Source organism: Bos taurus, chromosome X (genome assembly GCF_002263795.3).
Source record: "Bos taurus isolate L1 Dominette 01449 registration number 42190680 breed Hereford chromosome X, ARS-UCD2.0, whole genome shotgun sequence".
Taxonomy (NCBI): domain Eukaryota; kingdom Metazoa; phylum Chordata; class Mammalia; order Artiodactyla; family Bovidae; genus Bos; species Bos taurus.
Window position 1 is genome coordinate 50,649,309 of NC_037357.1, and position 26,572 is coordinate 50,675,880.

General features: G+C 41.4%; 2 protein-coding genes across 20 annotated transcripts; both read right to left on the reverse strand.

Moving 5' to 3' along the window:
* Positions 1–292: 292 nt before the first annotated feature.
* On the reverse strand, positions 293–1,575 carry LOC100297334 (protein ARMCX6). The gene is made up of 2 exons (XM_002699827.3): positions 1,569–1,575; positions 293–1,463 (listed from the first exon to the last, which is right to left on the reverse strand). Exons 1-2 carry the CDS (start codon positions 1,573–1,575, stop codon positions 904–906), a joined length of 567 nt encoding a protein of 188 aa, XP_002699873.2. The 3' UTR covers positions 293–903.
* Positions 1,576–22,055: 20,480 nt separating this feature from the next.
* ARMCX1 (armadillo repeat containing X-linked 1) lies at positions 22,056–26,482 on the reverse strand. 19 transcript variants are annotated; one of them, XM_059883301.1, is made up of 5 exons: positions 26,078–26,220; positions 25,664–25,729; positions 25,074–25,177; positions 24,187–24,294; positions 22,056–24,016 (listed from the first exon to the last, which is right to left on the reverse strand). In XM_059883301.1, exon 5 carries the CDS (start codon positions 23,809–23,811, stop codon positions 22,450–22,452), a length of 1,362 nt encoding a protein of 453 aa, XP_059739284.1. In that variant the 5' UTR covers positions 23,812–24,016; positions 24,187–24,294; positions 25,074–25,177; positions 25,664–25,729; positions 26,078–26,220; the 3' UTR covers positions 22,056–22,449. The 19 variants fall into 19 exon arrangements, with proteins under 19 accessions (XP_059739284.1, XP_059739285.1, XP_010819953.1 ...); XM_059883302.1 differs by having other exon boundaries at positions 25,676–25,732; XM_010821651.4 differs by having other exon boundaries at positions 25,664–25,785.
* Positions 26,483–26,572: the final 90 nt, after the last annotated feature.

A 26,572-nucleotide genomic window follows, 5' to 3' on the forward strand; every position in this document is an offset into this window, starting at 1 on the left:
AGGATTTCTCTGCATCAGGCACTGTGCTGCCTGCTTCAAGGTGTTGCCTCTTCTAGTCCACCCAAGAGTCCTTCTTAATCCCACCCCCCACCCCCTTCCCTGCCCCAGCCCCTCCCCCAGCCCCTTCTGGAGGCTCCTCCTGAACCCTGCAGCTCATCTCTTCCCCAGCCTCCTGTGGGCACTGCTAAGTGGGCATCTGCCAGGAGCAAATGCCCCCAGTCAGTTAGCATGGATCTTGTATTTTGCTCTGTCCCCTCACGCAGACTAGAGATTCAGAACCAAGTACCGTGTCTCATTTTTGCCAGTTAAAGCACACAGCTTTATTGATGATACATAAAAATGCAGACTTGGTAGACAAGGTTAAGTCAGTACAGCACATAGAAGAGGGGTGTACTTTTTTGCTCAATAGGTATCGTTCATAGGCTTGCAAAGAAAAGAGTGTAAATGGAAAGAATCCCATCTAAGCAGCAACTGATACGTTTTTGGCACAAGCCCCCACATGGGTCTGGTCTCCCCAACATGGTCCAGCTTAGACACAGCGACCACCACAGGCCAGGCATCCCCACTGAGGCTAGAACATGTTGTTCTTTAACCACAGCTGGCAGCTGAAAGGACCCCTTTACCACAGGAAGAAGGCTGCAAGGGAGCAATTTACAATGCACATTGCCTGCAGACTGAAAAACCAAGAGGTTACTCAAAGCTCTGTGGGAACCCCTGCCTGACCAGGAAGAGTGTGGTCCTGGATTTAGCAAATGCAACTTTCACCCAGAGATGTGCTGAGCCAGCTAAGGCTGGGTCTTCAATAGCACCCACTGCAGAGTCTTTGAGAACACAAGTGTGTGTTCACCCACTGACTGGGCTTTGTTTTGGAGTGGATCAGTCCCACCCTGCTGGAGGGGCCACTTAAGAGGCCAGGGTTTCTGAGAGAAGCTGTCTGTCTGTGTTCCTGATAAAGAGGGGCAGGAAGGGCCATAGCACTTGGGCTCTCAGCAACTCCCCCGACAAGGCTGGCTTTTCAGACAAACCCGTCAGGGGTTTCACAACCTGCCCCTCAGCACATTCACTTCCCTCTGGTATCAAAGGAAGCATCAAGCCTGGAACGGACTTGGCAAGCATGTTCTTAATAACTGTCATGCTTATTAACAAATTTAATCCAGCCTGCTGCAGAAATGAGTTGCAGCAAAGTGACACAGTCTCCCGACACACTTGGCTGATGCACGTCTTCATCTGGCCCTGATTTTCAACACTGGCATTCAAGTTATCTGGGACATACAAAGCCTTTCCCTCCTCAACAGCAGGGTCGGGAGTCGGGATTGTGTTTCCATCAATGGAGAGGCTGGCCAAATGACTGTTGATATCATGGCTAAATGAAAAACTCGCATCCTTGGGCTCAGCTAACAACATTTTTCCCTGAATGAAAGGCCCCTTGGAGAGGCCAAGAGCACAACTGAAATTTTTAATATCTTAAGCATCACTTTTTAATAAAAAACTTGTACTTTTCATTAGGGAAAATGTGATTTTTTTTTTAATTCAGGCCCTTTCCTCTTTGACAGGCCCTAGGTTCTTACTGTCCATGTCACATGTCAGCCTCATCCCCAGGATCTGGCATTTCCTGGATCTTTGAATGAAGACTAGACCCCTTATCCACCCTTATCCATACGCAGTTCCCTACAATTCTGCTTGTTTCTCATTGTGCTTAAATCCTTTTCTGATTAGTGGGTGAACTGTAGCAACTTCTAGAACTGTCCTCTAGAACTGCTTTTGCTAAATCACGAACTGGATCACAGTTTGTATCTATGACAAGTCACAGGAGGGTCTCACTCTTTTAAAAAGCCATCTTACTGTAGTGTTCTAGGTAGGAGACTGTTGGATGTTCTTTCCCTGGACACAAACTGCACTATCTGTCATTCGACAGGTTAATAGGGAAAATGCAAATATATAGAGCTTTCTTGAGTCTCTGTAGATATAAATGTCAACACTCAGCTCAGTTGATTTTCTGGCATCAAATTCCTGTTACTTTTCAAATGTTTCTCTTCCAGTATTTATCTCCCTTAAGCTGGTTCCCACTGTTTCCTCAGAGGTACAGCATTTAACTTTTCTAGCACCCAAGTAAGAGGAGAAGAAAACAAAGACTGGGAGAGGTCGCTGAGTTGCCTCTTGACCGTGCATTCTGACTCCAACCTCCCTCCTCCTCCCTTTCCTTATCTCGAAGAGATCACAATGTCTGGAGCTATTTCCTTCTTCCTTTGCCTAGATTTATGTCTTCATGTAAACACACAGAGAGAATGGAGATCGGTAGATATACAGACATATGACTGCCCTCTCTCCAGAGTGAGAAATCTGGCTTTCAAATTTCTTCCATTTGACATTCTTATGCACAGCCTCTATCCTCCAGACCCTTTCATCCCCCCATGGCTTCCCCACAAAGGCCCGCATTTTCAACTCCCTGCTGCCCCAGTCACTCTCTTGACATTGTTTTCTTCTTTCAAATAGCCACTTTTCTGTTCTACCCATCGTTTCTGCTCCATAGACTCTGCTTCCCCAGAGCCAAAAAGGATTGGGGTTAAGTAATGCTTTTCTGAAAGGAGGTAGTGAAAGAGAAGTTTCTGATTTCAGGCTTGCCTCTACCGCCATCTTCTGACTGGTTCAGGCCTCACATTTCCTTGAAGAAACAGATCAGTTCACTTCAGTTCAGTCGCTCAGTCGTGTCCAACTCTTTGCGACCCCATGGACTGAAGCACGCCAGGCCTCCCTGCATCACCAGCTCCTGGAGTTTACTCAAACTCATGTCCATTGAGTCGGTGATGCCAACCAACCATCTCATCTTCTGTCGTCCCCTTCTCCTCCCGCCTTCTATCTTTCCCAGCATCAGGGTCTTTTGCAATGAGTCTGTTCTTCACATCAGGTGGCCAAAGTATTGGAGTTTCAATATTAGTCCTTCAGTGAATATTCAGGACTGATTTCCTTTAGGACGGACTTTAGAATGGACTGGTTGCAGATGACACCACCCTTATGGCAGAAAGCGAAGAAGAAATAATGAGCCTCTTGATGAAAGTGAAAGAGGAGAGTGAAAAAGTTGGCTAAAAGCTCAACATTCAGAAAATGAAGATCATGGCATCTGGTCCCATCACTTCATGGGAAATAGATGGGGAAACAGTGGAAACAGTGACAGACTATATTTTAGGGGGCTCCAAAATCACTGCAGATGGTGACTGCAGCCATGAAATTAAAAGACGCTTACTCCTTGGAAGAAAAGTTATGACCAACCTAGACAGCATATTCAAAAGTAGAGGCATTACTTTGTCAACAAAGGTCCATCTAGTCAAGGCTATGGTTTTTCCAGTGGTCATGTATGGATGTGAGAGCTGGAATATAAAGAAAGCTGAGCACCGAAGAATTGATGTTTTTGAACTGTGGTTTTGGAGAAGACTTCTGAGAGTTCCTTGGACTGCAAGGAGATCCAACTAGTCCAGTCCTGAATATTCACTGAAGGACTGATATTGAAACTCCAATACTTTGGCCACCTGATGTGAAGAACGGACTCATTGCAAAAGACCTTGATGCTGGGAAAGATTGAAGGCGGGAGGAGAAGGGGATGACAGAGGGTGAAATGGTTGGATGTCATCAGCAACTCAATGAACATGAGTTTGAGTAAACTCCAGGAGCTGGTAATGGACAGGGAGGCCTGGCGTGCTTCATTCCATGGGGTTGCAAAGAGTCAGACACGACTGAGTGACTGAACTGAATTGATAATTTCCAAGAAAGGAATCTGTCTTCTCCTGGAGCAACTATTTCAGTTCATACTTCTTTATCTTCTCTCAGAATATAAGGCAACAGCCCATCACTTCACTTCCCCTCCACTCAGTCATTGATATCTGCCATCTTTCTTGGACCCATAAAAATGTAAATTTCTTGAAATAAGGCATAGAGAGTGAGATAATTTAGATACTTTTTATAGCCTCTGCTTATTTTCTTGGAAATACTGTCTTTTAAAAAAATATACATGTTTTTATATGCATAAGGAGTTTTCTAAAGTGATTTTTGCCAAAATGTCACCACTGGTTATTTCAGATATATATTTAAGGCATAATACATTCTAGGTATTGAGCCAACTGCTAAGGTCAATGGGACATCTAGATGAACAGATTTGTCTCTTGGTAATGATCACCCAGTTTCTCAGACAGGTCCCTACAAGGCAGCATTTACTTTGCTGAGTTCACACACTCCAGGATCTAGATCTTAATTTTGTCTTCAGACTAAAATTATGCACAACTGATGACCTTATGCACAATACAAATGCATACATATGTTCACCAAAAGACAAGGATAAGAATGTTCATAGTAGCACTGTTCATATTAGCCCCAAACTGGAAACACCCCAAATATCCATTAACAGTAAGAAAGATAAATGAAATACAGTAAATACATGTGTGCTACATGGTAAGTCTCTTCAGTCGTGTTCAACTCTTTGCAACCCCACGGACTATAACCTGAGATGCCCCTCTGTCCGTGGGATTCTGCAGGCAAGAATACTGGAATGGATTGCCATTTCTTCCTCCAGGATATCTTCCTGACCCAGGGATTGAACCCCCATTTCCTGTGGCTCCTGCATTATTAGGAGGATTCTTTACCACTAGCACCACCTGTAAGTGGTGTTTATAGTCATAAATGGCAATGAGTATTATATATGCAACAGTATGGATTAATCTTACAATATTAGCAAAAATTAAAAAGAGATACAAAAGAATACATACTGTGTGACTTTGTTTACAGAAGGTTTAAAACACACACACACATGAATTCAGCAACACATCAAAAAGCTCATACACCATGATCAAGTTGGGTTTATTCCAGGGATGCAAGGATTCTTCAATATATGGAAATCAATCAATGTGGTACACCATATTAACAAATTGAAAGATAAAATCCATATGATCATCTCAATAGATGCAGAAAAAGCCTTTGAAAAAATTCAGCACCTATTTATGATTAAAACTCTTCAAAAAATGGGCATAGAAAGAACCTACCACAACATAGTAAAGGCCATATATGATAAACCCACAGCAAACATTATTCTCAATAGTGAAAAACTGAAAGCATTCCCCCTAAGATCAGGAACAAGACAAGGGTGTCCACTTTGGCCACTATTATTCAACATAGTTCTGGAAGTCCTAGCTACAGCAATCAGAGAAGAAAAAGAAATAAAAGGTATACAAATCAGAAAAGAAGTAAAAATAAATAAATAAATAAATAAGAAAAAAAAGAAAAGAAGAAGTAAAGCTCTCATTGTTTGCAGATGACATGCTACTGTATGTAGAAAACCCTAAAGATAGTATCAGAAAATTACTAGAGAATCGATATTGTGAAAATGACTATACTACCAAATGCAATATACAGATTCAATGTGAATCCTATCAAATTACCAATGGCATTTTTCACAGAACTAGAACAAAAAATTTCACGATTCACATGGAAACACAAAAGACCCTGAATAGCCAAAGCAGTCTTGAGAAAGAAGAATGGAGCTGGAGGAATCAACCTTCCTGACTTCAGGTTATACTACAAAGCTACAGTCATCAAGACAGTATGGTACTGGCACAAAAACAGAAATATAGACCAATGGAACAAGATAGAAAGCCCAGAAATAAATGCATGCACCTATGGGTACCTTATTTTTGACAAAGGAAGCAAGAATATACAATGGGGTAAAGACAGCCTCTTCAATAAATGGTGCTGGGAAAATTGGACAGCTCCAGGTAAAAGAATGAAATTAGAACACTTCTTAACACCATACACAAAGATAAACTCACCTCTTGGTAAGATTTTGATTCTAATATCTGTCTGTCTAGTCCCCCAAGACTATCCAAAACTCTACATAGCCTCTCCCTCAATAACTGAATATGAGCAAAGGGAAGATTTGATAGTAAGGATAAAAGACTCAGATTCTTCAAGCCCTGAGTTCTTTTGTAACACATTTCTGCATGTGCCGGTGTCATTTGATTCTCTTCATATCACCTGCTGGGAATTGGGATGCAGCAATTGATGTAAAAATAGGGTTCAGGATAGGGGGACACATGTGCACCTGTGGCTGATTCATGTCAATGTATGGCAAAAAACCATCATAATATTGTAAAGTAAATATCCGTCAATTAAAATTAGTTGATTAACTAACTTTTTTTAAAATGCTGATACTCCAGTTACTGCTGTTGATGTGAGTAATAAATGGTCTTTTATCGCTGAAAAAAAGAGGATGTGGTATATAAAACAAAAATGGACAGAACTGTAAGAAATAATAGAGGTGCCCAATCATAGTGGGAGATTATAAAATGTCCTTTTTTTGGTAACTGAAAGAATAAGTAGATAAAAATAGCAGAAATATTGAAGATTTGAACATGATTAGAAAACATGACTCATTTAGTTCAGTCCCTAATTGGTATAATACCACATTCAACAATCACAAAAGATTCCATCAAAAAAACATATAGAACATGTACAAGGCTTACCTCATTTTATTGTACTCTCCTTTCTTTCACTTCACAGATGCTGCATTTTTTACAAATTGAAGGTTTGTGGCAACCCTTGTCAAGCTTATTGGTACCATTTTTCCAACAGCATTTGCTTACTTCATGTCTCTGTGTCACATTTTAGTAATTTTCACACTAGTTTAAACTTTGTCATTATCATCATATTTGTTATGGTGATCTGTGATCAGTGATCTTTGATGTTACTATTGCAAAAAAAATAAATAATTACAACTCCCTGAAACAGTTGTCTAGAGTTTTAGACATAACTCTATTGCACACTTAATAGACTATAGTATAGTGTAAGTCTAACCTTTATTTGCACTGGGAAACTGAAATATTCGTGTACCTTGCTTTATTGTGCTATTCGTTTTGTTGTGGTGATCTGGAACTGAACCTTCAATATCCCTGAGGTATGTCTATGTCAAAATTGATCTTACACTGGGACATAAAGCAAGTGTTAACAAATTTCAAAAGATTAAAATTATACGGTGTGTGTTCCCTACCCATGATGCAATAAACTAGAAATCAATAATAAAAATATGGCTAATAATCTGTATATTTTTAGAATTAGGAAATACATTTATAAATAACCCATGGGTCAAAGAAAAAAATCACAATTAAAATTTGAAAATATTTTGCATGGGATGGTAATGAAAATATTATATTCAAAGTTATAAAGGATAGTTTGTTTCTGGCTATGACAGCCTACTAATAGAAGACAAATCCTGTCCTTTTGAAGGACAAGAAAAGCTGAAAAATAAATTGTATATTATATTTAAACAAATTGTTTAAAGACACTGGAGAGCTAGGAAAGCAGCCAGAATTTGAAGTATCAAATCACTGCCAGAAGGGAAACTTGAAGTGAAACATATTTGACCGCAATTTTCCTCTTAAAGCATTTGTCAATTAGTAATCAACATGGGTGGAAAGGCTGAAAAATAAGCTACTGAGAGTCAAAAAACCTGAGTAGAACTTTCAGCAGTTATACAGAGTTAAGGATTCAAAATCTAAAACTTAGGGCTACCTACACATCCAGAATTTGATGGACTATGATCCTGGAGAAAGGAAATTACAAAGAAAGGAAACAAGCAGTATGAGCTGATTTTCTCCTGGAGGCATTCATCAATTCTTAATAGGTGTAGAGTTAGAAGCAAAGAAACCAAGTAGAAAAAGGCAATTAAGAGTCTAGTAAGATAAACTGAGCTATTTGGCAACTTCACAGTGTAGGGAAGATAAAAATTGGAGCTTGTAGATTTCGAAAGGTGGGAGACCTGATAAATTCCCTAGGCTGTCAGTAAGAACCCCTGAAGAATTACACCCTAGAAATGAATGAACTGGAAACAGAATAGATCAGACAAAGATCAAAATCCAACCTCATACCGTATAGCACAGGGAACTATAGTCAATCATGGTGGAGAGGTCTGACAGAATGTGGTCCACTGGAGAAGGGAATGGCAAACCACTTCAGTATTCTTGCCTTGAGAACCCCATGAACAGTATGAAAAAGCAAAATGATAGGATACTGAAAGAGGAACTCCCCAGGTCGGTAGATGCCCAATATGCTACTGAAGATCAGTGGAGAAATAACTCCAGAAAGAATGAAGGGATGGAGCCAAAGCAAAAACAATACCCAGTTGTGGATGTGACTGGTGATAGAAGCAAGGTCTGATGCTGTAAAGAGCAATACTGCATAGGAACCTGGAATGTTAGGTCCATGAATCAAGGCAAATTGAAAGTAGTCAAACAGGAGATGGCAAGAGTGAACATTGACATTCTAGGAATCAGCGAACTAAAATGGACTGGAATGGGTGAATTTAACTCAGATGACCATTATAAATGGAGTAGCCATCATGGTCAACAAAAGAGTCTGAAATGCAGTACTTGGATGCAATCTCAAAAATGACAGAATGATCTCTGTTTGTTTCCAAGGCAAAGCATTCAATATCACAGTAATCCAAGTCTATGCCCCGACCAGTAACGCTGAAGAAGCTGAAGTTGAAAAGTTCTATGAAGACCTACAAGACCTTTTAGAACTAACCCCCCAAAAAAGATGTCCTGTTCATTATAGGGGTCTGGAATTCAAAAGTAGGAAGTCAAGAAACACCTGGGGTAACAGGCAAATTTGGCCTTGGAATATGGAATAAAGCAGGGCAAAGGCTAATAGAGTTCTGCCAAGAGAACGCACTGGTCATAGCAAACACCCTCTTCCAACAACACAAGAGAAGACTCTACACATGGACATCACCAGATGATCAAAACCGAAATCAGATGGATTATATTCTTTGTAGCCAAAGATGGAGAAGCTCTATACAGTCAGCAAAAACAAGACCGGGAGCTGTCTGCGGCTCAGATCATGAACTCCTTATTGCCAAATTCAGACTTAAATTGAAGAAAGTATGGAAAACCACTAGACCATTCAGGTATAACCTAAATCAAATCCCTTATGATTATACAGTGGAAGTGAAAAATAGATTTAAAGGACTAGATCTGATAGAGTGCCTGATGAACTATGGACTGACGTTCATGACATTGTACAGGAGACAGGGATCAAGACCATCCCCACGGAAAAGAAAGGCAAAAAAGCAAAATGGCTGTCTGGGGAGGCCTTACAAATAGCTGTGAAAAGAAGAGAAGCGAAAAGCAAAGGAGAACAGTAAAGATATAAGCATCTGAATGCAGAGTTCCAAAGAATAGCAAGAAGAGATAAGAAAGCCTTCCTCAGTGATCAATGCAAAGAAATAGAGGAAAATAACAGAATGGGAAAGACTAGAGATCTCTTCAAGAAAATTAGAGATACCAAGGGAACATTTAATGCAAAGATGGGCACAATAAAGGACAGAAATGGAATGGATCTAACAGAAGCAGAAGATATTAAGAGGTGGCAAGAATACACAGAAGAACTATACAAAAAAGATCTTCATGACCCAGATGATCATGATGGTGTGATCACTGACCTAGAGCCAGACATCCTGGAATGTGAAGTCAAATGGGCCTTAGAAAGCATCACTATGAACAAAGCTAATGGAGGTGATGGAAGTCCAGTTGAGCTATTTCAAATCCTAGAAGATGATGCTGTGAAAGTGCTGCACTCAATATACCAGCAAATTTGGAAAACTCAGCAGTGGCCACAGGACTGGAAAAGGTCAGTTTTCATTCCAATCCCAAAGACAGGCAATGCCAAAGAATGCTCAAACTGCCACACAATTGCACTCATCTCACACGCTAGTAAAGTAATGCTCAAAATTCTCCAAGCCAGGCTTTAGCAATATGTGAACCATAAACTTCCAGATGTTCAAGCTGGTTTTAGAAAAGGCCGAGGAACCAGAGATCAAATTGCCAACATCCACTGGGTCATCAAAAAAGCAAGAGAGTTCCAGAAAAACATCTACTTCTGCTTTATTGACTATGCAAAGCCTTTGACTGTGTGGATCACAATAAACTGAGGAAAATCCTGAAAGAGATGGGAATACCAGACCATCTGACCTGCCTCTTGAGAAACCTATATGCAGGTCAGGAAGCAACAGTTAGAACTGGACATGGAACAACAGACTGGTTCCAAATCAGGAAAGGAGTACGTCACGGCTGTATATTGTCACCCTGCTTATTTAACTTATATGCAGAGTACATCATGAGAAACCCTGGGCTGGATGAAGCACAAGCTGAAATCAAGATTTCAGGGAGAAATATCAATAACCTCAGATATGCAGATGACACCACCCTTATGGCAGAAAGCGAAGAAGAACTAATGAGCCTCTTGATGAAAGTGAAAGAGGAGAGTGAAAAAGTTGGCTAAAAGCTCAACATTCAGAAAACGAAGATCATGGCATCTGGTCCCATCACTTCATGGCAAATAGAATGGGAAACAGTGGAAACAGTGAGAAACTTTATTTTGGGGGGGTCCAAAATCACTGCAGATGGTGATTGCAGCCATGAAATTAAAAGACGCTTACTCCTTGGAAGGAAAGTTATGACCAACCTAGATAGCATATTCAAAAGCAGAGACGTTATTTGGCAACCAAGGTCCACCTAGTCAAGGCTATGGTTTTTCCAGTAGTCATGTATGGATGTGAGAGTTGGACTGTGAAGAAAGCTGAGCACCGAAGAATTGATGCTTTTGAACTGTGGTGTTGGAGAAGACTCTTGAGAGTCCCTTGGACTGCAAGGAGATCTAACCAGTCCATTCTAAAGGAGATCAGTCCTAGGATTTCTTTGGAAGGAATGATGCTGAAGCTGAAACTCCAGTACTTTGGCCACCTCATGCGAAGAGTTGACTCATTGGAAAAGACCCTGATGATGGGAGGGATTGGGGGCAGGAAGAGAAGGGGACAGAGGATGAGATGGCTGGATGGCATCACCGACTCGATGGACGTGAGTTTGAGTGAACTCCGGGAGTTGGTGACGGACAGGGAGGCCTGGCGTGCTGCAGTTCATGGGGTCGCAAAGAGTCAGACACGACTGAGTGACTGAACTGAACTAACTGATAATGGAAAATAATCTGAAAAATAATATATGTGTATATGTATAACTGAGTCACCTTGCTGTGCACCTGAAACATTGCAAGTTAATTATATGTCAGTTAAATGTATATATAATATAAAGAAAGATAAATAAAGTCCAACCTCAAATTAGTTCAACTCTTGATGCTTACAGTATTGATAATTTACTCTTATACTGCGTTCCCAAAGTCAAAGCAAATCTTTTTCAAATCATGAAAAACTCACCTATTTTTTCTAGAATTTTTCATTCATAATGTTTAGCACTCAAATAAAAGCATACCAAGAGATACTACAGACAAATTTTTAAAGGAGAAAAGGAAATAAACAATAGAAATGGACCTATAGAAGATTAAGCTATTAGAGGTATCAGGCATAGACTTTAAAGGAATTGTAATAAATATGTTTAAGAAAACCAAGAACAAGAAAGAGAATTTCACCCAAGAATTGAAATGTGGTGGGAAAAGAATCAAACGGAAATTCTCAAAGTAAAAAATGTAACAGTGACCTTCAGTTTCAACTCCAACATATAAAATGTTTGAAAGTCCTCGTTACTCTTCTTATAATAAGAAAAATGTTGAATAAACAGGAAATCAACAACTTTTCTAAGATACATCAGATAATTGAGCTCACAGGGCAAAACAACACCCCCAAAGTCTGGAGATACAGGAAGAATCACAGTTACAAAGAGATTACTTGAAGCAGAAAGCTCAGGAGCCAGTAACTGGTCAGAACATCTTAAACGGTCGTTTTGAATTGCTAGAGAATGGATTTGGACTAGCTTAAGAGTTAAAAATCTAGGGGTGGGGATACTTTTGGGAGGGTCATCACATTTCCATTATTTTTTTATCTGAAGGAACCCAACAGGTTATCATAACAAAGATCAGAGAAAATTTCCCTCTTGTTTCTGTCAGGGGGAGGGGAAAATAACCATTTTGAATTATACCCAGGGGAAAAATAACCATTTTGAAATACATCCAAAATGTTCTCCATAACAAAGGCTATCCTGAAAGGGAAACTATTTTACCAGGGCTTTATCTGACCTAGGGGAAGGGCAACTTGCTGGCTCCAGCTCCATCTAGACTTCCTGTCTCATGTAAAGGGAGAAAAAAAAGCACCATTAATCAACTGGATATAATTAACATTTGTAGAATATTTAATCCAACAACAGCAAAAAATACACATACTTCTCAGGCTCACATAAAATATTAACCAAGAAGGACCACATTTTAGGCCATAAAACACACCTTAACAAGTTCAAAAGAGTAGAAAGCATACAAAGTATTCTCTCAGACCACATGGAATTAAACTAGAAATCAATAACAGAAAGATGCAAAATCTCAAAATATTTGAAGATTAAACAAATACACTCCTAAAACATGGGTCAAAGAAGAAGTCTGAAAAGAATATTTTAAACATTTTGAAATAACTGAAAATGAAAATACAACTTATCAAAATGTATGGTATCCAATGAAAACGGTGCTTAGCGGAAATTTATGGAATTTAATGCATATACAAATTTCCCCTGCTTTTTAAGGTTTGCTTTATAGTACTTGTGGTTTTTGTTTTTGTTTTACAAAAGACCTACATTAATACTTGTTTTTGCTAACTGAAAGAAATCCAAAGGCAATTTTTGCTTTTATGGAAAAGGTGAAAAGAGGAAATAGCATTCAGCATTTGTTTTGCAGCAAGCTGAGCTATTATGGAAGCAGCATTTACCCCAAGCAGTGAGAGCAGCATTCACTGCCAAGCTCCTTCCCTGTGAACTACACTCATCATCTCAGCATCGAGCTGCCATAGCTTTGCACTGTGCCATAGTACAGAGGCTTTATCTCAATCTATTTTGTGTGTCCATTAATCATAATAATATTTATCCTAAGATAATTGGTCTTCACTTTAAGCCATTTTGGCTTGTGAAAGGTTTCACATGAACACTCTACTTTTGGACAGCAGGGGAAACCTGTATTAGAAAATAAGAAAGAGGACAGCTATGGCCAAGATAGTAGGATTGTGGCACTCACCTGTGAACTCACCTCCTCCCAAGGGAGCATCAAAATTACAGCCTTTAGAGCGCAAATATCAATGAGAATGACCTGAAGACTAACATAAAATAGTTTCCACAATTGAAGATACAAAGAAGGAACCACAATGAGATGGGTAGGAGGGGAAGACACACAATACAGCCAAAACTCACGTCCCTGGGTAGGTGACCCACAAATGGAAGGATATACACAATCACAGATGTTCCCTGCAAGGAGCAGAGGATCTGAGCCCCATATTGGGCTCCCCAGCCTGGGGGTCATGTGTCAGGAAGAGGAGCCTCCAGAATGTCTGACTTTTAAGGCCAATGAGGCTTGCAAACAGAAGAGCCTGAGAGCTATAGGAACAAAGATTCTGCTCTTAAAACTTGTGCAGCTGTTTGGGGAGTTCTTTCTCCTATGAGAGCACTGATGCTAATGAGGACCATTTTGGAGTCCTCCAGACAATGGCAACCCACTCCAGTATTCTTGCCTGGAAAATCCCATGGATGGTGGAACCTGGTAGGCTACAGTCCATGGGGTCGCAAAGAGTCGGACACGACTGAGCAACTTCACTTTCACTCTCTAGCCTATTAGTACCAGGGGCTTACTCACCACCAGCAGACAAGCCCAAGTCCTGGGACACCACAAGCTGAGCAGCCATCTATTTGCGAACCTGGCCTCAGCTACTAATTGGTTGGCACCAGCCCTGGAAACCCTCAGGCATGCGCTCAGCTGCACCAAGACCCAGCCCCACCTTCCAGTGGGTTGACAGCCACCATAAGAGGCAGAGAGTGGTAGTCAACCAGACCAGGAGCCAGCCCTACCTATCAGCATGCCCACAATAGGCAACCCTATCACAACAGAAGGGTCCAAGTAGTTCATTCCCAACACAGGGATCAAACCCAGGTCTCCCACATTGCAAGCAGATTCTTTACTGTTTGAGCTACCAGGGAAACCCAAGAATACTGGAATGGAAAGCCTATTCCTTCTCCAGGGGATCTTCCCGACCCAGGAATCAAACCATGGTCTCCTGCATTGCAGGCAGATTCCTTACCAGCTGAGCTACCAGGGAAGCCCCTTATATGGGGTAACCCTAGAGCATATAATTCTGGTGACCAGAGAAGAATGCACTGCTGTGATCTATAGGACATCTCCTACATATGGCCACTTCTCCAAGATTGGGAAACATAACTGACCTACTGAATATATAGAAATAAACAGAACAGTTAGACAAAATGAAGAGGCAGAGGAATATGATCCAAATGAAGGAATAAGACAAAGCCCCAGAAGAAGTAAAGATAAGCAATCTATCTGATAAAGCATTCAAGGTAATGCTTATAAAGATACTCACTGAACTCTGGAGAAGGATGAGCACAGTGAGAATTTCAACAAAGAGGTAGAAAAATAAAGAAGAACCAAATAGCTGATGAAAAGAATTGCATATATATATGCATATATATATAAAATACCCAAATCACTTTGCTATGCACCTGAAACTAACACAATATTGTAAATTAACTGTACTTCCATTAAAAACAGTTTTTAAACTTTTAGCCATCAGGAAATAAAAAAGAAGCTTCCATAATTTGATTAAAAACTACCTACAAAAACAAAGGAACAAATATCATAGTTAATGTTAAAGTATCAGGAGCTTCCACCTGCGATGCATAACAAGAAAAGGATGGCCACTATCACCACTTTTATTCATTACCGTCCTGAGGATTCTATGCAGTGCAACAAGGGAAGAAAAAGAAATGCAAGTTCAAGAAAACTGAAGAAGAAGGAAGACTATTTGCATACAAAAGTATTACATATGTAGAAAACAAAAAAGAATCTATGAACTATTAAAATTAAATTATTTCAACAAGATCACGCAACACAATGTCAGTATGGTTTTTACAATCAGCTCTATTCCTATATCAGCAGCAAGAAATCAGAAAATGAAATTCTAAAAACTAAGTCACTTAGAAATAGCATTGAAAAACTACCAAGTCTTAGAAATATTAATAATTCAAACAAAATACCTGGAAGACTGAAGATGGAAGTTCAGACATTATTGAAAGATGTTAAAGAAGACATAATTAAAGGAAGGAATATATCATGTTAATGGATTGGAGAACTCAATATTGTAAATATGTTCTGGTTCGTGCTAAGTCACTTCAGTAGTATCCAACTCTTTGCCACCCTATGAGCTGTAGCCCCACAGGCTCCTCTGTCCATGGGATTCTCCAGGCAAGAATATAGGAGTGGGTTGCCATGGCCTCTTCCAGGGGATCTTCCAGACCCAGGGACCGAACCCGTGTCTCTAACATCTCCTGAATCGGCAGGCTGGTTCTTTACTAATAGTGCCATCTGGGAAGCCCCTGTAAATATGTTAATTCTTTCTAAATTGATTTCTAGATTAATTGCAATCCCAGTTAAAATCCAAACAGCTGCAGTGTGTGCCTGTGTCCGTGTCTGTGTGTGCATAAATTGGCAAGTTAATTTTTAAAATCTATATGGAAACACAAAGAGCCAAGAATAAGAGAATCCTGAAAAAAAAAAAAAAGATTTATACTACTAAATATCAAGATGTATTATAGTTTATTTTTATAACTTAGAGGTAGGAAAGACTTTCCTCAGAATGAAAAAAAACCCAGAAGCCAGAAAGGGAAAACATGAAAAATTAGATCACCTATAGGTGTTCACCTATAAAGGGAAAAAAAGAATAACACCAAATGAATTAGATATCAATCTATTTTGACAGCACTAACATCTAGGTAAGTCAGCTCGCCCCAATTCCCTGAGCACTAAATAAACAACCTTCTGATGATAATGTGGTTCCTGATGTACATCAATCTTAGGGACAGAATATTCTGAGCAACCAACACTAAGAATCTGTTCTACTTGGTAATTACATTTCTTAGAGTAACATAGACTCTCACTCTCTTTTTTTTTTTTTTCAAAATGAAAATCCACCCAATTTAATAACGTTATGTCCATGTGCAAACTTAGAAATACTCTATAACAGAAGGTTCTAATGCCCAAAGATATTTGTACTACACTTACTCTCTCACTTTTTAAAATGTAAATGGTCAACAAGGGTCAAAGAGTTACACTTAGCCCACTGTCAGTGCTGGATCAAATTCCTTTGACATGAACCTGTTAGAATGAAGCTACCCCCAGTAAGGCTTCTTTCCCACTCCCTCCCTCCCCTCAGGTTTATCCCCAAACCCAACAATGCCCAAGCCCTTAACACAAGGCCTGAGAAGGACACAGTGGACAGGGAAAAGGAGGGACACATGGAGATACATATCTCTGAAAGTAAATATGTGTTATCCTGCTTGATACCGCTCCTCAGGGGTCAATATCCTAGTCTTCTGCACCCGGAGATGGCAGCATGATAGTTCTGGTTTAAAAGCAAGAAGAGCCACAGTTTGAACAGAGAAATCAGGAAAAAAAACTTCGGTCTGGGCTATGATGAAGAATGAATGTAAAATGTTAGCATAGAAAATAGTCATAATCATTCTTCACAAAACCAGTCTCAAGAGAATACAGCAGAGAAATTAACCACAGGCATAAACACAAAATTTCCCTGAACCACATCAATTTGCTAAATCTACACTTAGAATCTCTTTTGAAACAAAGCAAGTAAAATATGAATTTAAAAATAGAAAACCAGTTTCCTGAGCCTTGAAATATTATGCTTTGGGTGACAATTTATAAGAGAACTATACTCCATCTTTGTAAAATTGCCTTTGAACACACTTGACTGGAATAGATCCACTCAAATTCCTAAAATCATTGATGTTGGTCTGTCACTAAGTCATGTCCAACTGTTTGCAACCCCATGGGCTGCAGCATGCCAGACTTCCCTGTCCTTCACTATCTTCTGGAGTTTGCTCAAATGCATGTTCATAGAGTTGGTGATGCTATCTAACCATCTCATCCTCTCTTCTTCCACATCTCCTCCTGCCCTTGGTCTTTCCCAGCATCAGGGTCTTTTTCAATGAGTCAGCTCTTCGTATCAGGTGGCCAAAGTATTGGAACTTCAGTGTCAGCATCAGTCCTTCCAGTGAATATTCGGGGTTGATTTCCTTTAGTAGTGACTGGTTTGATCTTCTTGCTGTCCATGGGACTTTCATGAATCTTCTCCAGGACCACACTTCAAAAGTATCAATTCTTTGGCACTCAGCCTTCTTTATGGTCCAACTCTCACATCCATACATGACTACTGGAAAAACCATAGCTTTGACTATATGGACATTTGTCAGCAAAGTGATGTCAGCAAAGCTTTTAAATGTGCTGACTAGGTTGGTCATAGCTTTTCTTCCAAGGAGCAGGTGCCTTTTAATTTTGTGGCTGCAGTCACCATCCGTAGTGATTTTGGAGCACAAGAAAATAAAATCTGCCACTGTTTCCACTAAAATCATTGGATGAGATAAAAACCAAAATAGCAGAATATCCTGAGTTTATATTTCTTCAGTTTCCAAGAAACTGCCATCCTTTCTAAAGAAAGGACACTGGCTCCTCCCTGCCCCCATGAGCTGCCACAATCACGGCTACTATACTAGAAGGGTGCCCTTCCCAAAATGTTTGAGTGGCAACCTCTGATGTGAAAGCATCAGGACATCAGAGTGTGGCTGGGCTGGCCCTGTGTCTTCCCTGGACCAGGCAGTCACACATCTGTCTCACACAGCACTTCCCAAAGTCCGGGTGACTCAGTTTCAAATAACACCAGGTATGGGACATCAAAATTCATGCAATGCACATAGGGCTGTTCCACACTAAGACCGGTGCTTTCTCAGTTTCTGTTCAACAACGGTCCGAAAAGTCTTGGCATCCAGCCATACATACCCAGGGTCATCTTGTCACCACAGCAACGACAATTATCATTCTGTATCAAATGCCCACTGGTGCATGACCTGGTGTCATGGAGATGAAACGATCACCCCCAAAAGACACAGAAGCACAAAGAGACTACTGTCAATGGTCTCTCGGAGGAGGAAATAAGAGAAAAGTGTGAAGGAGGGAAAGGGAAGGAGAATGGGAAGGGAGGAGAGGATGAGAAAAGAGACCTGCGGAGCAGAAGGACACTAGTCAGGCCTGTGCCCCTGCTGCAGGGTGGCTTTTTATTACCCAACTTCACCTCATTGCCACCCCAGGTCGAAAAGTCACTCAGCACTACAAGTTCAAGTTATCAATATAGAAGTTTTTTATTATTTACTCCAATCTCCAACTATTCACCATACCTGACACATAGGAGCAGTAATATACATATCAGTATCTTTGTTTCTTACCCACCCAAGCCTCACCTATAGGCAACTTCTAAGACTTTATTCTTTCTTCTACATTTTGCTGTGTGGATATCTACAAAGTTATATAATCAATATACAGAACCTCATCTCCATCTCTGTCTTCATCAAGAGGAGTTTTGTGCTGGGTATCTATGGAGGCATTACACTGATGTTTGGCTCTATAATGAGGATTTTAAAGCAAACAGTTGCTCATGTTTGGAAGGCCACAGCCTCTACCTCTTGCTGAGTCATCTTGGGAATCTTACCCAACTTATCTACATCTCATTTCTTCCTTAGCAAATATATAATATTTACTTGACAGGATTATTGAGATTAAGGTGGAGGTGGGAGGGAATTATATAAAATGCTAGTGTCTGACAAATGCTAGGTACTACCCACCTCTTTTCTTCTATAACATGCATGTCTTGGACATAAATACCCTGCTTACAAAATTTGAGTAATATTATTCTAATTCCCTTTTCCCTAATAGGAATCTTTCATTTTTATCAGTTTTGCAATAATTGGGAGACCACCCAATTCACAGATGGCATTTTGGTTAAATGAATATGCTGCATTGTTACCCTGAGTGACCAAGGCTACTTCTTGAATAAAAGGATCTTTAGATCTTTCTAAGGTGTTAAGGACCTTTCGAAGGTCAGTAGCACCCAGAATATCATCAATTTTATAGGGAAAGTTGAACTTGCCCTTTTGAGCAGGCCATAACAAAGCTGGAGTCCTGGTGCTCTTAATTCTGGTCCTTCCCTTGGACTTGCCACTAGCCTTGCTCTCAGCCCTAGCTCCGTTCCTCACAGGGTGGCAGCCTCCACCTAAATCAGATTCTCTTGATTGAGACATTCCTTCAGTAGGGGGAGTCTGAGGACTACTCCTCAACCCTCTGCCAGTTTCCTAACTACCCCTCAACCCTCTGCCAGTTTCCTAACTCAAACTACTGCAAAATTTCTTATCAGTAGAAAGTGATACTTAACATGAAACAAATGCATCTTCTGTGTATTAAATGTCTTTGCATAGTCTCATTGACAAGAAACAATTTCATTGATCTAAGATGCCTTTGATTATTAGATACATCATTATTTTATATACTACTGAGAATGAAAAAAATACTTTTATTTAAACTATGACAAGACTGTAAGACCTATCATAACTTCAGAAATACTAAAACTGGGGGTGGGGTAAGGAAATGTCCATCTTATGATCACTGAATACAGTGGCGCTACTTAGTGCCATGACAATATTTTAACATAAACACAAAATTTGACTCTCAAGTCACCAACTGACACTTGAAAATACAGAGTATACTTACAATGAATTTCTTTAATGAAAACAGAACACTTAAAAAACATTTATAAGGAATGTGTTAAATCCAGAAACATGTATGTATATTTCCAAAATTCCACCACTCCTACTCTTAGAAACACTTATGCTTCATGTCTTCATGTCTAAACCCATACAATGCTGTAAAAATTGATGAGATGGAATTGAGGAAACATTTTCAGCTCTCAGAAGGGAACAAAGATCCTATTTCTCTGAGGAATGTATCAGTTTATTTAAAATCTCCTAGGCCAACAGATACACAAAAAGGTACTCAACACCTACTAATCATCAGGGAAAGAGAAATCAAAACCACAACGAAGTATCACCTCACACCTGTTATAATGGGTATCATCAAAAAGACAAGAGATAACAAGTGTTGATGAGGACATGGAGAAAGGGAACCCTTGTGTACTGCTGGTGGAAATGCCAGTTGGTACAGTCACTATGGAAACAGTATGAAATTAAATTTGATAAAATTAAATTTGATAAACAGAACTGTCATGTGATCCAGCAATCCACTTATGGATATATTTCCAAAGAAAATAAAAACAAGATCTAAAAAAGATATCTGCACACCCATGAGCATTGCAGCATTATTCAAAATAGCCAAGATATGAAAACAATCTACGTTTCCAACAACAAATGAATAGATAAAGAAGATGCAGTATATATACCACAGCTATGAGAAAGAAGGAAAACTTACTGTCTTCAACAACTTCAGTAAAACTTGAGGGCACTTATGCTAGGTGAAATGTCAGACTGTGTAAAATAAAATGCTGTATGATATCACTTGCATGTGGAATCTAAAAAAGACAAACTCAGAGAGTAGAGTGGTATTTACTGGGACCTGGGGGGGGGTGGAGAAAACGGGGAGATATTGGTCAAAGGGTGCAAATTTCCAGTTATAAGATTAACAAGTTCTGGGATCTAATGTATAACATGGTGATTATAGTTAGTAATACTGTATTATATACTTTAATATTGCTAATGGAGTACATTTTAACTGTTTTTACCAAGAAAAAGAAATGGCAATTATGTGACAGGATGGAGATATAGCTAATCATTTTGATATAGATGAAGGAAAAGATTTAATATTAAACTCATTCATTATCCTGTTACTCATAGCCATTTTTCAAATTTTGGTATATAACCTTTCAGAAATTATAATATATATAAATATTTTATGTTTATCAAAAATTGAATATAGTAATGTAATTGGCTATTCCACTTAAGATTATATGCTGAATTTTTTCCATGTGAAAAAGCGTGGTTGACCATCAACATTTTCAAGAGTTAAATAATGTTTAATGCATATACATACCTTAATTTCTTAGCCAAGTGCCTCTTTCAAGACAAATTTCTACAGGTACAATCTCTGGGTCAAAGAGCATGCACATCTTGAAAGCTTCTGAAACATGTATCCAGATGGATCTTGTATCAAGTATGGTCCCACTAGTACAGTTTGAAGGTGCCCCTCCTACACTTCACCACACTCTGGGATGGAAGGGAGGTAGATCTCCAGTATGGATGTCATCAGCCACCTCGATGGTTCCATATAGGCCCTGCCCCAACTAACCTTGTAAAGAAAAGCTAATAGAAACACTAAAAATTATTTATTCTATTTTCTCATAACTTCAGAGTAATAACTAATGTATTCACTCCCATAGACACCAGAGTTGGACAAAAAAGAGGATATTTTTCTGTCAAATGCCCTCAGGACCCTACAATGAAATTGTCCCTTTCTGTATGTTCCCAGGATAGGTTGCAGCACTTCTTCACTCAAAGCATCTCTCACATCCTTCCTCCCCTTACCACTCCCATGGTCATCAGTGAAATTTCACACCTTTAGCATCTATGACTGAAATATGGTGATAAATTCCTTATATGATGTTGCAATTTCCAGTGGCTACACCTATCCCTAAGCCAACTGACTCATTCTGCACACAAGTCAGTCACATAATTTCCCTTTCATCCTGTCATTCATTCCTCTGGTCACAAAAGGCTTTGGTGTCTCCCAGGGGTGTGTAGAATAATACATAGACATCTCAGTTTAGAAATTGGGGGTCCTCAATGCATGGGACTCACCCCAACTGCTGGACTGTATTTCCCATCACTCCCCTCCCCACACTTTGTATTCCATGCAGGCCAGCCTCCTCTGGAAAGTTACAACCTCCATGCCTTTCTTCCCACAATTCCTCCCTCCTCCAATGCTCTTCTGCCCTGTTCTTATCCCATCTTTCATGCCCACTACTTAAGCATCCCCTCTTCAGAGGAGAGCATTGTTGCCTGCATAAGTTTCTGCCATAGGAAAGAGCTGGCCATGATTAGAGGCTCCCAGGTTTGTTACCACCATATTGTTTCCATACATCTTGCCTCTCCATATATATCATCAACTCAAGAACATGATAATTTTTTGCTGGTTAAAACATACAACTTTATTGATGAAACACAAGATTAACAGATGTAAACCAATACAAAAGTATAGTTTATTTGTGGTTAGTTTGCTGTCAGTTTAAGTAAAGAGTAAAAATATCTCAATCTAGTTAGCAAGATAAAATCAATAAATGCTTTCTTTGTACAAGCTCTATTATTCATCTGACATCCTTAAAATGATCTAGCCTAAAACAAACCATCACAGTCGGCATCACTGTTGATGACATGTAATAGTCATTATTCCAAAATAGCAGCTGAGAGGATCTCTTTGCCTTATAAGCACAGTGAAAAATAAAGAATTTACAAAATGCATTGTTCCCAACTGCAAACTAAAAAAGTTTCCTCGATATTTTTTGGGACAGTCTCCCAATTAGAGTTTGGTCAATACCTTTAGGACTTTTACTTTCACGACCAGATCACTGTGATTTGCTAATGCTTTGATTTTCTTGACACACACTCCAGATTCTTTGAATAAGAAAAAAAGTGAACTTCTGCTGAATTCTTTCCTGGATGAGGCAAGCCCTTCATTTTTTATGTTGTCATTTATATTCTCAAATAGGGTAAGAATATTAAGAAGAATCTCTCTGTCCCATTCTTTATTAAAGAGGGAAATCAATTCTGACGGCACTTTACAACTCACCAGTTCTCTTGTCATGGCTGGATTTTCAGTAAAGTTTATGATTAGTTTCATAATCTGAATCTTGGTGAAGTAATTTCCCAGGAATAACAAAGCAAAAAAGTCTGGAAAAGAATAGGAAAGCAAATGCTGGTAATGATTAGTCACAGTCATGTTGGTTAACAGTCTTAGACCAGCCATCTGCACAGCTGAGTCCAAACGACAGATCATGGTGTCATCACACACTTGACTGATGTATGTCTTAATCTTGCCCTGATTTTCCGAATTCACACTCAGGTTATTAAGGGCATTGTATGCCTTTTCCCTAATAATGGGATCTTTCGTTTTTATCAGTTTTGCAATAATTGGGAGACCACCCAATTCACGAATGGCATTTTGGTTAAATGAATATGCTGCATTGTTACCCAGAGTGACCAAGGCTACTTCTTGAATAAAAGGATCGTTAGATCTTTCTAAGATGTTAAGGACCTTTTGAAGGTCAGTAGCACCCAGAATATCATCAATTTTATAGGGAAAGTTGAACTTGCCCTTTCGAACAGGCCATAACATAGCTGGGGTCCTGGTGCTCTTATTTCTGGCCCTTCCCTTGGACTTGCCACTAGCCTTGCTCCCAGCCCTAGCTCCGTTCCTCACAGGGTGGCAGCCTCCACCCCTGACTCCTGGGCAGGGTAAACCAGGTGCGAGGGCCCTGGTCCCAAAGATGGTACCCAACTTGGCAGCTTTAACTGCCTTTGCACTTGCCTGTTCCTTCAGGGTGCTGAAAAGGGCCTTGGCCTTGGCCTCTAGGCCACCTCCACGCTCGGCCTTTGAGTGGGCCTCTGCCTTTACATCAGGTCCACTCTTGAGTTCCACAGCTACCTCAGCCTTGGCCTTTGACTCACCCTGAAGTCTGGCTCCAGCCCCCGCCCCAGCATTAGCCTTAGCTCCTTTCCCAGTCTCTGAAATATCGTGAGATTCCCCCTCCTCATCGTCGTCCTCGTTCCAGATTATCTCGTTCTCATCTCTTCCCCAGGTCAGCCTGTATACACAGTAGCAGGCTCCAGCCCCGATCACCACACCAGCAGCCACGCAGCCAGCTTCCCGAGTTCGGCCCATGATACAGGGAGTGTCTGGAGGACTTGCTCTGGCTGGAGGAGTGCTCCCAAGTCGAGATGCGGGGGAGATGGGGCTGCGGAGTCTTCAGCTACAGCCAGCAGGCTCTGCTGCAGCTACATGTACTTGGGGACATAAGGATAAAAGATTTAAGGCTTCAGTCTCCTCCTTTTTGCGCCTTTGCATGCAGCCAGACTGACCTACAGACCTACAAACAGACCAAACAAATAGAGACATGGCAGGGACTCAAAGTGAGATCACTGATTCCTTTCTTCAATCAGGAATTTTGGAAGTTTCCCCACCTCCAGATTCTCCAACGTCCTCTTCAACTACCCCACTCCAGTACGTTAAATTTACGACAACTAATCAGTTCCCTACCTCCCCTGCCCCTGCAGATGTCCCGGGGACAGAGGCACCCCCACATACACCCGCACAGGTCCAGGCAGTTTCTTCCTTCGATTTCTGGCCTGGAGTAACACCGATTTCCTGCAAAAATGCGTACAAAGCGGGTGGGGAAGGTGGAGCTGAGCGCTCAGGGGACAGACAGATGAACCTCACCCGAGACGGGACACACGTTCCTCTCTGGCATCACTGGCCCTAGTCCTGCGGAGCCCAGTGTTTCCCATCTTCGGTTACCCTCCCCTCCTCACTGAGCTGCGGCTTTGATTTGAAAGTTTGTTTTGACCCGTCACCCCTCCCCCCACTCCGCTCCTACGACCTCCTCCAAACCTCCACCCTACCCCCTCCCCCGAAAAAAGTCACCGCCTTCGAAGGTGACTGCCACAACTCCTTCCCTGTAACAAAATGGATGGTGGTGGAGCCACAGTGAGTATCTAGAAGCCAGACAGGCGTAAAATGCACAAAACTCTCGAACTCCGCCCTGGCCTCCGCCACCCCCACCATCTCAGAGGTACCAGGATACTCCTACCCCCACCCATTACATTCACTGCTCCGGAGCAATTTCCTTCCTTCCTCGTCTAGGTTTCCGCCCCCATGTAACCTAAGGACTGACAACTCTGGGACCGAAGAGTAATTTGGAGTAAGGTCCTCCCTACCCCCACTCTCACCCCAGAACTCTCGCAGACACCTACATCCTCCCAGCCACTTCTTTCCCTGCAGAGCGCTTTCTTTTGCAAGCTCTGCAATGGTCCAGAGAGAAGGAGGGGTATGAGGGGGACGTCCATAGGCCCACTGGAGTTTGCAGTCTTCACCTTTCTCCACCTCAGGGATCCCTAAATAGTGCCACCACCTTCACTCTAACCTACCTGTTTCAGGGCAATTTTCCTCTTCTTCCTGCTCCTAGGGTTGAACTGGCCTTCAGGCGCAAGATCCACAGACACAGACAGGCGACACGGCAGAGATGGGATGGCTAGGCAGACAGAATAGGACTTCAGACAGTCCCAATACCAGCTTTTCCGAATCCAAGGTCCTGGTTGTCAAACGGATTTCACTTTTTGGTCTTTCACCCTACCCCCACTTCTCAGGACTCTGATAACAGCAGCCTTCTCCAGCAAGGGCGTCCATCCACCCCATCCCCCAGCCCAGAGTCTCGGTCTCAACTCCAGCGGTCAGCCATTTTCCCAGGAAAAACCACACCCCTTTGGAACAACTGGAAAGAGGGGAGGCGGGGCGAAGGAGTGCGGATAACCAGAGGAGCCAAAGAAAACCCCAAGATCTGATTCCCCCTCCCCAATGCATTCGCGGCCCCAAAGACAACTCTTTTTCCTGTACGCGTTGTCATATCCTATTTCCTGTATCAAATAGCAAGGAGCTAACTGGGAGTCAATAATGCGCCCGGGTTAGAACGAGAAGCCCAGCCATCCTCAACCTTCTAGGAGTCGCGGGGCAATCCCACCTTTACACGGACCTGCTGGGCTTCGGGGCAGATTCTTTATTCCTTTGCTCGGAGTGGTACAGCGCCCTACTGAAAGACACGGGGAATGACAAGACAGACGCACAGCTCCAAGATTCTGGTTGCTAGATGGAGCAGCACACCGGACAAGAATCTTAACACGGGTCCTTCCCGATACAAGGCCCTGGATGTCAAAGGTTTCAGGTTTCCCCTTTCCTGGTCTGGGATGTCCCCTGGAATCTGGCTCCCAAGTGTCCACCATTTTTGTTCTTGGAAATGCCGAGGAAACAGTGCAAGGGTGTGGAGAAAGCGAGCCGTGTCCCTCTGTAGCCTCCACCCTCCGCTACTAGCACCGCAGGAATCCCCCAGGCAAGAGCCCATCCACACATAGACCTGCTGGCAGCAGAGCAGAGTTACCTCCTCCTCCTCCTCTTCTCCTGGCCACAAGCCCGCCCGCCTTCGAGGTAAAAGGGAGATGGCAACCGGACCAAACGAAGACCAGGATTAGAAGGACGTCTGCAAATGTCTAGCTCCTGCTCACGTGAGAGCCACGTCACTCGTGAGCTCAGGACCCCAATTACCACTCCCACCAGCAGTGCGGCAGGAGCTGGCCCACCCCCCTTCTTTCCCCTCCACAGCAGGTCCTGCCACTCATGTTCCTCTGCTGATCCCAGAAACCAGAAGTAGCTTCTCTTGTAGTTGGCATTTGCCTTTCTTTGGTTAACAGAGACAACATCTGTTCCCATGTCCATCGGTCTTTTCTTACTCTTTGAGGAGTAATTTTTCTCTCCTCTACTCCCTGTCCACCCACCTCTCCCTTCACCTCCACCCCTTCCCAGCCTCAAATGAACAGCTTCTCTCCTACACTCCTCTATGAAATTAGATTTAAGATCTCAGAAAAGGAGATGGGCG